The 18,910-nt window shown below is 36.6% G+C and overlaps 1 protein-coding gene across 1 annotated transcript; it reads right to left on the bottom strand.

Moving 5' to 3' along the window:
• Window positions 1-10,004: 10,004 nt before the first annotated feature.
• On the bottom strand, window positions 10,005-18,898 carry LOC144965971 (UPF0729 protein C18orf32 homolog). The gene is made up of 2 exons (XM_078901889.1): window positions 18,443-18,898; window positions 10,005-12,522 (listed from the first exon to the last, which is right to left on the bottom strand). The coding sequence occupies exons 1-2, from the start codon at window positions 18,587-18,589 to the stop codon at window positions 12,430-12,432; spliced, it is 240 nt and encodes a 79-aa protein (XP_078758015.1). The 5' UTR covers window positions 18,590-18,898; the 3' UTR covers window positions 10,005-12,429.
• Window positions 18,899-18,910: the final 12 nt, after the last annotated feature.

Raw genomic sequence — 18,910 nt, 5'->3', positions numbered from 1 at the left:
CTTGGCGAGCGATATGTCCAATGTGTATGATCTAACTATACAGGTAGAGTAAATAAGTACGTTATATTATAGATAGCTAAAAAAAAAAACTTCACAAAGGAAGACCTAGCAGGCTCTAGCCCAAGGGATCGAGAAGATGTCAGGGTTTGAGTTATAGTGGGCCCTGTCCCCGGCGTCCCCCTGACGAGGAGTAAATCCTGTCGGGATCTTTAGCTGTCTCGGCGATGGACGTCACAGCGTCGGCAAAGGTATTCAATGGCCATAAAAATGGATTAACATAATCCACGTTGACTCAATTGGTCATGCATGACTGGTCGGAAAGATGTTCCTTCTATCCTTTCACCAATGGGGTCCTGCTCGCACTTGTGTTAAATTATGGCAGGGGATATCCACCAAAACAGTTTGTCATTTTATTTGTCTTGTGTGTTAAGGTCTATAAATACATGGTGTGAAAAATAGAACGGCATATTGTTAACAGCATTACACACAAGATGGCCGACTTCACGACTATACATTATGACCAATGGATGATTTATGTAAAATGAGAAATTATGTATTTTAAGGTGCTTGCTCACTTTAAGGTAAATTCAACGCCCTTAAGAAGGAGCATATGTCGTGTGTTCCTTTTATTTATTTATTTATTTATTTATTTATTTATTTATTTATTTATATATTTATTTACTTATTTATTTATGTATCCATTCGTTTCTTAATTTCTATGAACTGCTTTAAAAAAAAATAATTTATGTTTTTGGAATCTAAATATTCTACCCAAGGCCCAGCTGAATCGTGATTATGGTCTCATTAAAGAAAACCGACAGAAAGCAAGAGGAAGTCAATACATAAAATGAGAGCCCGCAATTGTGATAGAAGGTTGACAAGTCGTCTTTAAACATAATTTTGAAAAGAACAGAGAATGACAATGGCACACAATAAACAAAACAAAGCAAAATAAATAAATAGATTTTTAAAATATACACACGCACACACACACCCACCCCCCCCCCCCCCCCCCCCCCCCCACACACACACACAAATATTATATCAAAAATTGTTGTTTTTTCCTCCTCGTGCATCAAGAAAATATTTTTAAAAACGAGAAAAAAAGAAAATAAAAAGATGTTTGTTTTGTTTTGTTTGTAAGGATTTTACGGCGTTTGCGACATATTTAGGTCATTTCAGCGCCAGTAAAAAGGAGGAAAATGAGATAGTAATAAGATTATAGAATTACAATTAAAAGGACATGAAAAAAGGAAGAAAAGGGGAATGGTTTAAATGGGGAACAGATGTAGATTCCAAGAATTTACCATCAATGTACTTAGTTTGAGATCACCTAAACGTCTCATCCAGACACCAGCGCAGGAACTCACCAGGAGGAATACACTCAATAAATGTTTACATAATATATCCAAAACAGAATATATAACTAACAATACATAACAAGGGAAAAAATATCATCTCTCAAAATTATTACTAAACATTTGACTGCTTCCATCTCAGTCATGAATCTTCAAGATATTCTGGTCAAACACAATCTCAAAAGAGGACCTGATGGGGCATGTCTGTCGCAGACCTGATGAAACGCTGACAAGGAAGGCTCTGTGATAGACACCCGAAAGAGAGAGGAAGCGAGGCCGCCCCAAGGAGACTCTGAGACATACCGTAGAGAGGGACCTAAAGCAGAGAGGCCTGTCCCTCGAGATGGCCCCAAGGATAGCTGCTGACAGGACCAGGTGGAGATCCCTTGCATCGCCTCAAGTGCCAGCAGGCCCGGAGAGGATTGAGGTAGTGAGTGAGTGAGCTCCAGCGTGCATGCAATGTGTGTTGGAATTCGGCGTGTTAGAATCCAGAGAATAGGGAATGAGATTAGCGGAAGAGTAGCGTCCCTTAATTGGACGTCACCCATAGTCTGTGACGTCACCGGCGGAAGTGACGTCACAGACTATGGGTGACGTCCAATCAAGGGACGCTACTCTTCCGCTAATCTCATTCCCTATACTGTATTCGAGTTGGAGTGTAATTATCATCTCTGACAGTCTTCCTCTCAGCAAAATGCCCCTAACAATGCCAGGGCGAAACTAAATGGCTTTATTTCAGATCAAGGACACGAAGCCACATGAAAAGGATAAAAATGATCTAGGGAAGAGATTCACGACTGAAGATCGATTTAGAACCATTGGCTCTGGTGCCAATGTAACCCCTCCCTCTTCTGCCAACCTTAAACTGTTTTTCATTACAAATAGAGCGGTTTGTATTTTTTTTAAGGTGTATCAGGCTTACTAAACATGTTATTACATGTATCATATTGATAAAGCCAGTTTTTAATTTTTGTTTGATTGTTGATTTAAAGAGTTTTACGACGCTTGCGAGACATAATTTATGTCAAATCAGCGCCAGTAACAAAGGACAAAATGGGATAGTAAAAAAAAATATAAATATAGAATTACAATTAAAACATCCAAGAAAAAGTAAGACTAAGTGAAATTGGTTCAAATAGGAAACAATAGATTCCAACAGCATACCATCAATGCATACATAGTTTGAGACCATCTAAAAAGTCTCATCCAGACACCAGCACAGGATCCAAATAAGAGGAATACGCTCAAAAGTTTACAAGATGTGTTCAAAACAAACAAAAAATAACTATCAGCACATAACACAGAGATTATTTACAAGGTAAATAAATATCACCTCCCAAAATTAATACTATACATTTGACTGTTTCCCTCTTTGCCAAGGACTCCGGCAAGTGCCATGACAAAACCAAGTAATTACATTCCAAGACAAAGACAGAGCAATTCAGAAAACAGATATATGTAGAGGGATAGAAGACACAGCCAATGACCTCGTGCCCACCATGGGAGGTCAAAAGACCCCACCCAAAGTTTTGAATTATAGACACATTAGGACAAATACATATCAAATCTTTGTGCATTAATTTAAAGCTTTTCTACGGCCTCACCATGCTCAGTGCGCTTCATAACATTTCATCTATCTCCACCCCCAACAGACCGTATGAAAATCAATTTTATTTCATAAACTACAATCGCCTGTTAGGCATATCTTTCACTACCAATTGCCAGATATTCATTCTTTCCTGGTTGAGTGGGATTAGTATAAAACTTTATCCACAATACAGCGATGAAGTAAGTGTTTTGCTATCATTGTCACCATCTGGTCACTAACAGCGCTAAAATCGCTTGACTTATATGCCTCTAGTAATCATTCAATTAATTGACCAAATTTCGTTGTTTTTTTTTTTAATAAGATAAGTAGACAACAATTTCCGAAAATTTTCTGAATTTCAGAACCTATGGACATGTTGGGATATTTAATAAAGACCAATAAAAAAAAAAGCCTTATTCTATGTAACCACATATTGTGAAACCATCAGAATAAGGCAAATGGGCTTTCTTGGCCACGTATGTCGACGAGGGCACATTGAAAGCCTAACGCTTAGTGACTTAGTGGTCACATAGAAGGAAAAAAGAGCTCGTGGTCGTCAGAGGTTGACGTTCCTGACCAGCTTAGAGCTGTCAACGAGCAAAATCCCTACAAACTCAGAGTACACAAGGGAGGCACAGGATAGATCGTCGTGGAGGCATATGATAGGCAACGTGCATATAAGCGCAGACCACGGATAAGTAAATAAAAGAAAGCCAATATACCTATATGGTCCTAAATAATGGGAATATGTGACCCATCCCGTAAATCTGGTATTAAGTAGGAATGAACTAGACCAAGAAAATTTACTTTTATCCAGTTAACTGCCGATCTCTGGAAAAAAAAAACACGCAGGTATTAAAACATTTTTCCAGAAAACTCGTCCTTCAAATACACGATCGATTTAAATAACCCTCATCTTGGCAAAAACTCTCAGGGACTCCCGATAGCTCAGATGGTAGAGCACTCGCTTCACACCCCAAAGGGACCAAGATCAATCCCGGGTGCAGTCGAGATGATTTTTTACCCCCTGTCCACCCAGCAGTGAATGGGTAGCTGGTTCTGTTAGATTTGGCAGAAAGTAGTTTGCGATAGACTAGCGTCCGATCCAAAGGATAGCAAGCAATTGCTATTTTCCGTTTCACGTTATAGAAACGGGATAAACTCCGGCTCCTTGGCTCTGAAGGAATACTTTTTGGCAAAAACTCTCAAAGCTGGGACCTCGCAAGTCCCAGGTTTGAGAGTTTTTTGTTGTTGCCAAAATGAGGGTCATTTAAATCAATCGATATTGAAGGACGAATTTTCTGGCCAAATGTTTAAATTTAAATACGTGTCTTTCCATGGTACAGCAGTTAATCGGTTAACAAAATAATTAGCACTATGAAATGATAGCTTTTTCCTTTGTTTTTTTTTTTTTTAAAGAGACTTTATTATTTTCCTCACAACAAAACGTATAAATTTAAGTTTAGTCTCACATCTTTGGTTTGAAGTTCTATTTTCAGCATCTAATTTACCCTGACATAATACCGTATTGAGACGGTGGTTTACCTATTGTATGTTTGCACAAAGTCAGCGGCATGACCTTTCTGGTGATTTTTTGCTGTTGTTTTTGTTCGATTTTGTTTTTTTTTTGTTGGTTTTTCTTTTTTCTTTTTGTTTTTTGTTGTTGTTGTATTTTAAAATTGTCTTTTAATGTTGTTGTTTGTTTTGTATTTTTTCTTAAAGTAATGAAGAGAGAAGAGCTTTGTCAAGTACAAAAATATTTTTCATTTATGTTACATGGGAGACAACCCTAAATAATTAAAAACTACTCGGAATCTATTGCTTGGTTCCCTTGCATAGTGGCATTTCAGGAAAGAGGGCGAGATAGATAGATAATACAAATATATATATTATATATATATATATATATATATATATATATATATATATATATATATATATATATATAGAGAGAGAGAGAGAGAGAGAGTGTATGTGTGTGTGTGAGAGTTACGACGCTTGCAACACATTAAGGTCATATCAGCGCCAGTAAAAAGGGAAAAAATGGGATAGTAAAAAGTTCTAGAATTACAAATAAAGCACCCAAGAAAAAGTAAGACATAGGGGAACTGGGAACAAATAGGGATCAGATGTAGATTCCAAGAGCACACTATCAAAGTACTTAGTTTGAGACCACCTATAAGTCTCATCCGGACACAAGCACAAAATCCAACAAAGAGGAATACACTCAAATGCTTACATTATAAATTCAAAATAAAAATATAATAATACATAACAGAGAGATGATTTACAAGGAAACAAATATCATCTCCCAAAACAATAACTATGCATTTGGCTGTTTCCCTTCCAGCTAGGACTCCGGCCAGGGCCAGGACAAAACCAAGTAATCTCAATCCAAGACAAAGACAGAAAGCATGTTGGAAAACAGATATAAGGGGATAGAAGACACAGTATGTACCCCCCTGCCCACTATGGGAGGTCAGGAACCCCACCCAGAAAATGGGAGAGTAAAAAGTTCTAGAATTACAATTAAAGCATCCAAGAAAAATGAAGACAAAAGGGGAATTGGTTAAAATAGGAAACAGATGTAGATTCCAAGAGCACACTATCAAAGTACTTAGAGATCACCTAAAAGTCTCATCCAGACACAAGCACAGGTCCCAACTAAGAGGAATACACTCAAATGTTTACAAATCATATATAATATGTATACAAAACATGATACGGTATATAACAGAGAGATGATTTACAAGGAAAAAAATACCATCCCCAAAAACTAATTAGACATTTGACTGTCTCCCTCTCAGCCAGGATTTCTGGCCAGGGGTAGGACAAAACCAAGTAATCTCATTCCAAGACAAAGACAGAAAGCAAGATGGAAAACAGATATAGGGGGATAGAAGACACAGTGTGTACCTCCCTTCCCACTATGGGAGGTCAGGAACCCCACCCAGTGTGTGAGAGATAGAGAGATAGAGAGAGATAGATAGATAGAGAGAGAGAGAGAGAGAGAGAGAGAGAGAGAGAGAGAGAGAGAGGGAGGGAGGGAGAGAATTTGTGTGGAAATATCAAACCAACACTACTATATTATCGAGCCAGATGAGTCACAGAGATAGTGAGACGAAGGGTATGGGTATGTGCTATTTCTTTTATATATACACTGTATATAAATTTAAAGTTTCAATCTATCCATGTACTCAATCTCATTCCTCCACCCAGATGCCTACAGGTGGGAAGACGACACAGAGCTGATAAAATACATCATCACAGAAAAAAAAAAAGAAAACAGAAACCGAAGGCACATCTACGAACTGTCCCACTCAACTCGAAGGATCCCAGACCAGGACAAGCATGAAAAAACAAAAACAAAGATCAAATAAAGCTCTATTATTATTGCCGACAACCATCCTAGAAAAAACAGGCGTGTGCACACATATACATACATGACATACAGAGAGAGAGAGGTTTGTTTTTTTAAAAAGGGTTTTGCGGCGCTTGCAACACATTTAGGTAACTCCAAAGCCAGTAAAACGGAAGAACAAGTGTTAGTCATTTTTTAAAATAGCTACAAGTAAAGGTACTGTACCCAAGAAAAAGCAAGACAAATGAGAATTTTGGTTCCAATACGGACCAGATGTAATTCCAAAAGCATATCATCAGTCCTACTTAGTTCGAGATCACCTTGAAGTCTCTTCCAGACACCAGCACAGGATCCCACAATGGGAGAATTTATGAAGGACAACAAAGCCGAAAGGACTCTGTTGACCGGATGACGTCTTCGCCAAACATGCAGCTTCGAATTGCGTCAGGGAACGTTCACACCATTTATGAAGCAGGAAAAAGCTCCCAAGTTGTGACGGAGATGAGAAGATACAGGCTGCATATACTTTGAGTAAGCGAAACCAACTGGATACAATCTGAACCGAATAATCTCACGTCTGGGGAGAAGATTTTATATATGCTGGAAGAGGAGACGGGTTTCATACACTGGGAGTAGGACTATTTTTTGTTTGTTTTTGTTTTATAAGGGTTTTACAGCGCTTGCAACACATTTAAGTTATATCAGTGCCAGTAAAAAGGAAGAAAATGGGATAGTAAAAAGTTCGAGAATTACAATTAAAGCACCCAAGAAAAAGTAAGACAAAGGGGAACTAGGAACAAATAGGGATCAGATGTAGATTCCAAGAGCATACCACCAATGTACTTAGTTTGAGATCACCTATAAGTCTCATCCGTACACAAGCACAAAATCCAACAAAGAGGAATACACTCAAATGCTTACACTATGCATTCAAAATAACAAATATAATAATGCAAAACAGAGAGATGATTTACAAGGGAAAAAATATCATCTCCCAAAACAATAACTATGCATTAGACTGTTTCTCCCCAGCCAGGACTTCAACCAGGGCCACTCATTCCAAGACAAAGACAGAAAGCATGTTGGAAAACAGATATAAGGGGATAGACGACACAGTATATACCTCCCTGCCCGCTATGGGAGGTCAGGATCCCCACCCAGTAGGAATAATTTTCAGCAAGTTTGCCTAAAATGAGAGGATGGGAACAACACGAAGGAAGGATCATTATGGCGTAAGAATATCAACATGAACATTGTACAGATCTATGCCCCAACAAATGAGGACAAAGATACATTTAATTTCTGCGGCAAGCCATTGACAAGCTGCAAAGGAAGGACATCAACATATTGATGGGAGATGCCAATGCTAAGATGGGACAGAATAACGTAGGATATGAAGTTATCAGTGGTAATCATGGCATGGGAGAGATGAAAGACAATGGTGAGAGACTTGCATATTTTTGTGCGTTCATCATTTTGGTGATTGGAGGATCCGTGTTTCTCCATAAGAGGAAGGATACGCCAGATGGTGTGACAGAGAATCAGATCGATCATTTTTGTAATTCTCGAAGATTCAGACGTTCATTAGAGGATGTGTCAGTAGGGAGAGGGGCAGATGTTGGATCAGATAACCAACTGCTATTGGCAAAGCTTAAGCTCTGACTCAGAAAACATGGGACCAGATCACACACAAGAAGAAAATTCCAGGTAAATGCACTAGATGAGGAAAAGAATGAGGAGTTCAAACTGCAATTGAGTAATAGATTCCAACCTCTAGCTGATCTTGAGGACATAGACGTAAAGTCACATTGGACAAAGATCAAGGAAGTCTACATAACAACTTGTCACGAGGTGTTGGGTGTAAAGAAATCGAAACATAAAGAGTGGACAAGTCCAATCACCTTGGAGCTGATTGAAAAGAGGAGAACAGGGAAGGAACAAGTGAATGCAAGTCGGACAAGGGCTTCAAGACAGGACGCACAAAAGCAGTATCGAGCCACAGCTAAGAAAGTCAGAAGATATGTGAAGAAAGACAAGGAAGCACTCATGAACAGGCATGCAGACAAAGCAGATGCAGCAGCGACAAGAGGACACATGAGGATCATTTATCAAACTACCAAGACACTTGCTCGATAATATGGGAAACCAGAGGTACCAGTCTAAGATAAAGATGGGAAAACTATTTTTGGAAAAAGGCTCAATCTAAGCGATGGAGAGAACATTTCGACTGACGTCTGAACAGACCACCACTAGACAACCCACCTTAAATTTTGCCTGCAAGGAATGAGCAACCAATTAATCTATTTGTTTGAGAATTCACCCTACAAAGTCAAAGGTTTTAAGGATAGATATGCATCAAAGGGAGCAGATCAAAGTAAAAGATCAAGAACTTGAAGATATACTTTCTGCTACTTTGGGAGTATACAATAAAGATGGAGGCACGGAAGCAGAGGTGAAAGCATGAATTGGAAAGGCAAAGGCTGCATTCATATCTTTGAACAGAGTTGGGAGAACTAAAGATATCTCCCTTCAACTAAAGCTGAGATTTTTCAACTCAAACGTGAAGCCAGTCCTACTGTATGGATGTGAAACTTGGAATGCATCGCAGGCATGTAGTATAAGGATACAGATTTTCATAAAAATGTGCATGCGTAAGCTACTCAGAATAAATTGGATGGACAGGATTAAGAGTGAAGAAGTATGGAAAAGATCACAGCATAAACCAGTGGAAGAGGAAAAAGTAAGATGACGATTGAGGTGGATTGGATACACCCTTAGAAATAATGACTCCACTGTAACAAAGAAAGTATTGGACCAGAACCCTCTGGGCAGAAATCAAAGGGAAGGCCATGCGGAACATGGAGAAGAGTTAAAGAAGCTGATCAGTGACATACAGAGAAATGATAAGTCATGGAACGAGATAAAAAAAAAAGTTAGCTCAAGATAGAGAGAGAGAGATGGAAACCGTTTGTCTGTGGCCTATACCCTGATTCAGAGTGAAAAAGGCAATGATGATGAAAAGAGATACAATTATAAAAGAGACAGTTGGACTGGACTTATAACTTATCTTGAACCTCAAAGTCCGGAATTTCCAACAACCCTTATACATTGCAACATGACAGGTGACGTACTAACTAAGGGAGAATAATTTTATAATCCAACAGAACCATAATTCTCTAAGTATGAGAGTCAACATGAAAACCTGTTTCTGTAGCGTTAAACAGACAGTATGAATTGTTTGCATCCTATGGATAGGATGGTATCTGCTATAACTAGTCAATCGGAAATTACTTTCAACCAGATCTAAAATCCAGCCATTCAATCAATACTGGATGAAAACAAAAATAAAAGAAATTTTACCCTGGATTCGAAACTAGAAATTTGCATACGGTACAATAATGTGACCCAACCCGGATTCATAACCTCAAATATGAAAATGGGAGTTTATTTCTCTTCGTTAAGGTTGAGTATAAAAATTACTATTTCTTGCCTTGTAAAAACAATTCTAAAGTCCTATTTCTCATCTCTAAACTCGCTTCTCTGGGGTCTGAACCATCCCAACATAATCCCGTTTTGAGACGATGAGTCACATATTATAAGAGTCGTGTGCTCTATTCATTTAAGCTGTCTGAACAAATAATTCAAATGAAAACTATATTCAATTTTGTAAAGAAAAAACAACAAACAATTTGACACATATAAGTTCAACCATTTATTCATTGCAATATTATTATTAAAATATTATATCAAATAAATATTACTACACCCCATCACAAATGTAGTTGTTTTATCTTGCCAATATTAAAAAAGTAACAATTGAATGCTCTTAGTAGAGAGTGGATTGGATGAGTCATGCAAGGATAAGCAGATGCTAGATCATTTGACTTTCACAATTATTATTACTAAAATAGCCAATCTGCCACGAGATTGTTTTAAGAAAATTTAATACTGCCCTCATTTAACCTATCAATAAGTCATGATATACTTCTTACAGACTAGGTATTTTGGATAATGTTTTATTTACAACTCCTATATTTGCAGTTAAGGACATGCTGTTTTATAACATAATATGCATAAATAGTATAAATTCAAATGTAAGGAAGGCAAGCCAAATAGCATAATTGTTAGATATTCAACTTTGAATTGGGAGGTCCACATTCGAACCCACTTGGTACTAGTGCTGACACTTAATAACCTTATGTGTTGAAAAGGATGTAAATGTAAACAAAAACTAAACGAGCCATTAGGTCCATAGAATCGGAATCAGAGTTTATCTCGGTTTGTATTGCATGAAACCAAAAATAGCAATTGTTTGCCTACCCTTTGGACAGGACGTTAGTGTATCCCAAAGTACTTTCCTCCTAGCAATTGCTTACTATCCTTTGGTTAGGATGCTAGTTTATTGCAAAGTACTGTCTGCCAAATCTAACAGGAACAGACCCAGCCCTGCTCGACTTCACCTGGGATCAATTTTAATCCTTTTGTTTGTGAAGAGAGTGCTCTACAAACTGAGCTATTGGGACCCCAAAATCCTAATGCTAAACAAACAACTTTTAAAAAAACTCTCATATTGTGGAGCTTTCATAAACGTGACTCGTCATATTTTGTAAGTGTAGCGATCAACTCAATCTAAGATTTTTATATGTAGGTAGACCTTTAAACTGTTATGGATATGATGCTGAGTTTGCCTTTCATCGTAAGTAGTAGCAGTAGCACATGGCTACATCTACAACTTAATCTTAAATGAATCATATCACATCAATCATAACAAATATTGCTGAATTGCGTCTTGTTTTTGCAAGCCATTTTAAGACCAGCTGTATTAAATGGTTAGGCATTCATCACTCATTATTTTGAACACATTAAACAATATAAACATGAAAATGAAATAAAAGTTGATTTCATATTCTTTCCAATGTGGTCTTTAAACCACTCATATAAAAATATAGAATTTAATTGTTAAGCAAAGCGTTAAGTTAATCATGAGTATGAATATATGAAGAATGGATTGTGCGATGAGTTAAAATTGAAATCAAAAGTAAATTTAAAACAAACTAAAAACAAAAAATAAAAAATAACTCTCATGACAAAAGACCATTTCTGATCAATTTGATTACACTTTGTCAATAGACTTAGATACAAATTTAATTATTTATTTCTTAAAAAAAAAAAAAAGTTTTAACCATTGGCACACGATAGATAAATGTTCAGATCAATCTATTAGTCTCTAATTTAAGTCTTTAACTGAAATAGACTTCTCTATGATTTTTGCACGAGAGAATCAACAAACCAAGTTAATATTATGTACTGAATATTGATTGTGGAATATCCTGCATGGGTGCATTTTATCATTTTTCAAAAATTAAAACATCCATTGATGCAATAATGCATCAGTCCACACAACTGCTTACTGACTAAATTACAAGTTAGAAATAATATTTTTTGTATTTGTATAATATTGATGAAAACAAATTAATACCGTAGGCCTATAAGGAAAGGATTTTTAAAATAAATAGTTTTCTATTATGTATGAATCAGAATGAAATTATCAAATTAGATACTCTGCTTTTCCACGGAGTCCGTATTTCTGTATCACAAACAAACAAACCAACAAAATAATAAAAGAGTGTTCAACATTTTTCTAAATAACTGTCAAATGTAAAACGAAAGTTTTGGTAGCGACACTGTCCACTTTTCTATCAACTATCATAAACATGATTCTTAAGTGAGCAGAGTGCCAATCAGTGAGCATTTTATTAAAGGTGCTATATGATATGACAAGCTTAAAAAAAGGAGGGCTTTTTAAAAACTAATTTGGGGGGGGGGGGGGGGGGGGGGGGGGGGGGGGGGAATCCTTAAATCGTGACAAATGATTGAAAGTAATAATGTTCCATATATATCACAAAGTTAATTTCGTGAACATTAAAACCTGATTACAACACTATAAATAAGGAGACCTTTTTATAAGAAGGACAACAAATCTCATTAAATATAATAGTATTGTTCTTTTGTAGGCCAATATCCATTCAATTTTCAACTTTTACTATACCTCAACATTCCTGATTAAAATGAACAGCGCATGTAAAGAAATTTATCTTTTTAAATTACAAAAAAATCATAAATCATTCTGCTTTTAAATGATCAGTTGAGGCACTACTGTGTCCATTATCTTCCTCTGTTATATCACTGTTTCCAGTATCAGTTGCCTCTGGTATCTGAAATGTTGATTGAAAAAAGGTCAATTGTATTATCAATTCCGAGTAAACAGGTCATATCAAAATCATTGGCTTAAGTTTTTTTTTTTAAGTAATAAGAGCAAAAAAAAAACACACAAAAACAGAACTTCATTGTGCCAAGTCGGCACTTGTTGAAATGGCAACGATTCTTTGCATCTATTGATGAAATTGGCAATTAATCAGCTTGCATAGATCTGATATGAACTTTGATCCCCAAATGAGCTGTGCTGTCTTGAGGTATGACACATTCCTTCACACATGTAGCTCTTTGGTTCAAGTCAAGCTGTGGGTGGCATATAATTAGCACCTGGCTGGTAAAAAAAAAGATTTACAAGATGCCTTACTAGCATCGGTTCTTTTCCTACAGGTTAAGGGTTGTCGTTGTCTTGGAATACATTGTAAATTGCTTTGAGCCCATATAGGTCTAATAGACAAAGTGGAAGTTGTGCCAGAAATTAGTGATCATGAAGCAGTACTTGATTGATATGCAGGGTAGTAGTAATGATTGTTATTTAATTGTTTAATAAATGGCTCTCAACTTATTATGTAAGACATTTCAAGGGACAAGGAAAGTACTTAAAAATTACTCCGCTCGGTAGGGACCACTATTTTATGAAAGTATCCAGAATTTCTTCTGCCTTTAGCAGTTCCACCTTCTGCCAGAACTGTGTTTCCCCGTTTTTGCACAAGCTCATTGACTCGCTGGAATTTGAGTCCGAATACCATGGGCATGTGAGACAATTCAGAGTCTGAATTGCCACTTCGATGGATTTTAAAGATCGTAGTGTTTTTATACGTTGACGGTGTATCTTAACGGATCGTTTTTATACACCTCCGTCACGCATGCACATCCCACCCAAATTCATCAGCGATATCGTGTTTCTGTATTAGGACATGGCAAAAGTTATATTGTGACATTTGGAGGATGTGTCTGTTAATAAATTTATAAAAAAATAATAATAATTTAAAAAATCGAAATATGAAACCAGAAAAAAGAAGTTGCATTGAAGGTAAAATAATGTTTTAAAAAGACATTAAATGTGATGAACAGTCAGGTGGCTCTGTAGCACAGTGGTCAAGCTGTCAGACTCTTAACTTGAAAGTACAGGGTTCAATTCCCATTGTAGACATTTTTAAAAAATTGACTTTATTTTTGTTTGCTTTTTTTCTTTCGTTTTTCTTTTTTTTTTTTTTCAAAAACTTTTTATCATGTTTTTAAAAAACTTCGATTTTAATTTTCTAAAATTATTTATTTATTTGAGATCAGTATTTGTGTGCCATGTTTCTTTTTACTTTTGATTTTTAAAATTATTGTTATTATTCTTTAATTTATTATGGCTGCGGTTATTCAGAGTCGACTCTGAATAACTTTCTCCGGTTATTCAGTCGACTCTGAATAACTGTCTACGGTTATTCAGAGTCGGGGAGTCCACTCTGAATAACTGTCTACAGTTATTCAGAGTCGGGGAGTCCACTCTGAATAACTGTCTACAGTTATTCAGAATCGGGGAGTCCACTCTGAATAACTGTAGACAGTTATGAGTGATGAACTTCCAGTTACCAACCACACGGTTTTTCTGTTTGTTTTTTTTCTTCTCTCCCACCTCTGTTTAACCCTACGGGGAAAAATCGTTTTACTTTTTCGTATATTCTTGTCTCTTCTGTCATGGCAGTTTTTTGCATCGGTGATTTGCATTGCGGCCGCAAAATTTGCAATTTTTTGCAAATTGTCGAGATTTTGCAAAAAAAAAAAATAAATAAAAAAAAGAAATATTTAAAAAAATATAGTGGGGACCAGTGATGATAATCTTCCGCGGATTTCTGGGATTTTAGGATTTGTTCATAAATGTTCCGTTGTTTTTTGTCATGTCAAACATTTTCTGCTCAGTGGTAGTTCAGGGGGAAAAAAAACAATAATATGCCTTCTATCATTTTTTGACACCTCTGCTCAGTTGCATGAATTTTGGTGACACTCCTTTATCTATGACCTTAGTCTAGACACGCTGGCGCCAAATGTCAAAGGCAGCACAAGACACATGGTGGCCATGGATGAGAAGATGATCGAAAGGGAAGGGGATGGAGCAAACCGGTGTAAATATTTGTGTACTTTTTAGCTGTAACATGATAATACATTCATTTGACGATTTTATAAGGTTTATAAGCGTGTCTTTTTTTTTTCTTCCTTTTTAAGTTTTGTTTTGTTTTTGTTTGATTGTTCTGAATTTGTTAATAGAATTCATTACAACTTGTGTCTAATTATAAAACAATTTAAAAAAAAATAAAAATCAATTCATTAATCCTCTCTCTCTCTCTCTCTCTCTCTCTCTCAGCCACCCTTCTATCTTCATATTATGTTTATAGATATCATTTGGTAATAGAGAGATAATAAGTTAGGCTGATCGATTTAAGAAATGGTTGTTTATAAGCTAATTTAAATTTGCTTGTTGATGGAATATGTTTTGCAATTGATTAAAGATTCTTATTTATAAGCGACTGAAGTTGAAAAATCGCCAAGTTTTAAGAATTTGGCACTAAAATTGCCAAAGTCACAAAATAACCGTAGTAAACTGGTATCAAATTGAAAGAAACTCATCTCGCAAGAACTCAACTCGATAATTCGATAGGCTACTCGGCTCTAAATATCTGTACACATGGTTATCCAGGGTCAACTCTGAATAACCATCTACAGTTATCCAGAGTCGACTCTGAATAACTGCCTAGAGTTATCCAGAGTCGACTCTGAATAACCACTTCGTTTATTATCATTGTATAAACGTACATCGGTAATCACTAAGCAGTGTGCTACAATCTAAAACTATTTAACCCTCATGGACGTATGCAGCAACATTTTCATTAATTTACCATCACCCCCTACGGGGATACATAAAAACGGTGCGTTTTTGTACACCTCCAACGGAGATTATTATAGTATAGTATAGTATAGTATAGTTTTCCAGCGTATTAGGCGTTTTGTGCCTTTGCTGATCTTGGCATTCAGTTCATCGAGATAAAAGTCAATAAAAAGCCCTAACAGATCTTTTGACCTGTATCTATAATATATAAACTTTTTGATAAATTGAAGGCCCTAACCCTAACAGATCTTTTGACCTGTATATACGTCTAACCCTTTGATGGGATCTTAATGGGCGGTTCAACTATGCTAAACATGTAATCTGCTAAGTGGCTATCTAAGCTATTTTTGAAGGCGTTGACACTTGGAGCATTGGTCACCGTTTCAGGGAGACTGTTCCAGCGGTCGATCACACGTTGATTAAAGTAGTGTTGCCTAAGCGATGTGTTACACCTTGGTTTATGCAGCTTGTAATTATGACCTCTGGTTCCATTGTTTGCAAACACGAAAAGTTGACTCTCGACTTGATACAAACTGTGTGTAAACTTGTATGTTTCAATCATATCACCTCGTACTCGTCTGTATGTCATGCTTGGAATTTCAATACGTTTCAGTCTATCCTCATATTGCTTATCTTTCAACCCAGGAATTACTTTTGTTGCTCTGCGAAGCACGCCTTCAATAAGTTTCTTATCTTTCTCAAATTGTGGTGACCATACTGAGTTGCTGAACTCGAGATGGGGTCTGACTAATGCAGTAAATAGTATTTTCATAGTTGCTGCATCTAAATAGGTAAAAGATCTATTGATGAGTCCAAGGATTCTGTTTGCCTTATTAACTTGTGTTTCTATATGCTTTGAGAATTTTAATTTAGTATCAACATGTACTCCCAAATCTTTCTCAAGTTTTGACTTATTCAGAGCTGTTCTGTCGCTACAGTGATGCTGTCTCATATCGTAGTGAAAGATTTTGTTTTTCGTTCCAAGATGTAGCACTGTGCATTTTCCAGCGTTGAACTTCAGTTGCCAATCGTCTGCCCAGTTGACTAGATTGTCAATATCTAACTGAAGACTGTCTCTATTTTCTAGATTGTTTACCTTTCTGTATACTTTAGTATCATCGGCATACATTGAACATGAGCTAGACAAAATACTTGGTAAATCATTAATGAAGATTACGAAAAGAGTTGGACCTAAGACGCTGCCTTGTGGCACTCCACTAAGAACTTCTGTCCAATTTGACACTGTGCCTTGCACGCTAACTCTCTGTTTCCTGCCTACTAGAAAATGCTTAATCCAGCTTAGAGTATTTCCTTGTACACCATGAGCTTCCAGTTTGTTTAAGAGTCTTTGATGGGGAACAGAATCAAAAGCTTTAGCAAAATCTAAGTAGATTGCGTCAACCGAAGATCCTTGGTCGAGAAACTCTGTCCAATCATTTAAAGTCTTTAGGAGGTTAGTTGAACATGACCTGCCAGAAACAAAGCCATGTTGGCATTCAGACAGTAACTTGTTGTTCTTTAGGTGAGTTATGACATAGTCTCTAATAATGCTCTCCATTATTTTGCAAACCACTGAGGTGAGGCTAACTGGTCGATAATTGCCCGGATTACTCTTGTCTCCTTTCTTGAATAACGGTGTAACTTGTGCTTCTTTCCAATCGGGTGGAAGAGTTCCTGAGTCAAGTGATTTTTGGAACAGTAACGCTAATGGTTCGGAGAGTTCTTCTGACAACTGACATAATACGCGGGGGTGGAACATGTCAGGTCCTGGGGACTTGTTCATATTGAGTTTGTCTAGTTTCTTCTTTACAGTGTCTTTGTCGAATTCTATATCTGATAGTATGTTGTTTACACTTTTTCTTTCACATGTAGGTATATTAGTAAGATCCTCGTTGGTGAATACACTGCTAAAGAACTTGTTAAGAATATTGGCTTTGTCAATGTTAGATGAGGCTGTCTTATGATCATCATACAAATCCGCAATACCGTCTTTAGTCTTCGTTTTTGTTCTAGCATATGCAAAAAACTTTTTCGGGTTCACTTTAGCCATACGAGAAATAGATCTCTCATAGTCCTTTACAGCAATTCTGCATGAGCTTTTGGCTTGATTTCTGGCCCTCGTGTAATTAATATAGTCTGCACCCTCTCTAGTTTCTAAGTACTTTTTGTAAGCTTGCTTCTTTTTCTTGAGTTTTGCCAAGACTGTAGGATTGATCCACCGAGGTGAAGTTCTGTCTGAACTACTTTTAACTTTTGGTACGCTGATGTCCACTGCAGACATAACTTCAGATTTGATAATAGTCCATGCATCGAGTACAGACAGGTTTATTATTTTTTGTGTTAGGTCTGCAGCTGAGACTAATTCAGAAAGCTGTTTGTAGTCGCCTTTATCGAAACAGTAGCGGGGTTCGTTCGAGTAACATTTCTTTGTGTAACATCTAAAGTCAAAATATAAAACCTGGTGGTGACTCTTGCCTAGTGGAGCCTCATGTCTTATTGAGTCAATCATTGAATGTTCATTTGTAAAAACCAGGTCCAAAATATTTGGGTTTTGCTCTGAACGGTAGTGAGTTGGTTGCTTAACGTGCTGTGTTAAGAATGAATCCCTGACAGCTTCCATGAATTTAGAAGCAGAGTGATCTGAGTCCTTGGGGGATAACTCGTTTGCCCAGTCTACTTCAGAACTTATACATCTGATGCTCTATGACATATAATATTGTCAATTCAAACGGGCCAGAGGTGGGAAAAAAAGTATCTACTGCTTCAATCTCAGTTAGATCTTCATCTACTGTATCTTATACCAGAGAGGTTTTACACTTGACTCTAACTTAGTCCCGAGTCAAGTCTGTACTTTATTTTTAACTGGCCAAGGATGGAAATGGAAATCATACTTTTTTTTACTTTTGTTGAGGCAAATGATTAAATATCTACTTCAAATTAAAGCACACATATTTTCAGGATTAATATAGAGTCCTTCACCACATCCTTGTAATAATTTCTGAAATAGTAGCAGTGAAAGGTTGATAACTATTATATTATAAGCAAACCTTTTTCTTTTTCTGCGGCATGGGACACGTCAGGTTACTTGTGACATAATTCTCAGAATTACTCCATATCTTCGACAACCATGGTTGAATGAATTTGTGGAATATCCATAAAATAACGGGGATGAGAAAGCATGGAACACACACCATTCTTGTAAATGTCAGTATATATAATATATAATTTATTATTTGATATTATTCTTGGAGAATGACGATGCTAAAATTAGGATTGGTATTGCCGATGTCGTCAGTGTTGTTTTGACTTGACCCGATTAATTGGGTGTATTTCCGTTGAAATGGACAAATAGTATCTAGTTATATTCGCAGAATTTATTTTATATTTCGTGAATAAAATGAATCCAATTTGAGTAGATGGATGTTTCTTGAGTTATATGGTAAGTAACCTTTAGCTATCATGAATAATAAATCAATTTTTATCACACTTCAGTCTTATTTGTAACGTAAGTTGCA

Source organism: Berghia stephanieae, chromosome 2, assembly GCF_034508935.2.
Source record: "Berghia stephanieae isolate SIO BIC M18660-M18661 chromosome 2, UCSD_Bste_1.3, whole genome shotgun sequence".
Lineage (NCBI taxonomy): Eukaryota > Metazoa > Mollusca > Gastropoda > Nudibranchia > Aeolidiidae > Berghia > Berghia stephanieae.
This window is presented reverse-complemented; position numbering and strand designations above follow the sequence as displayed.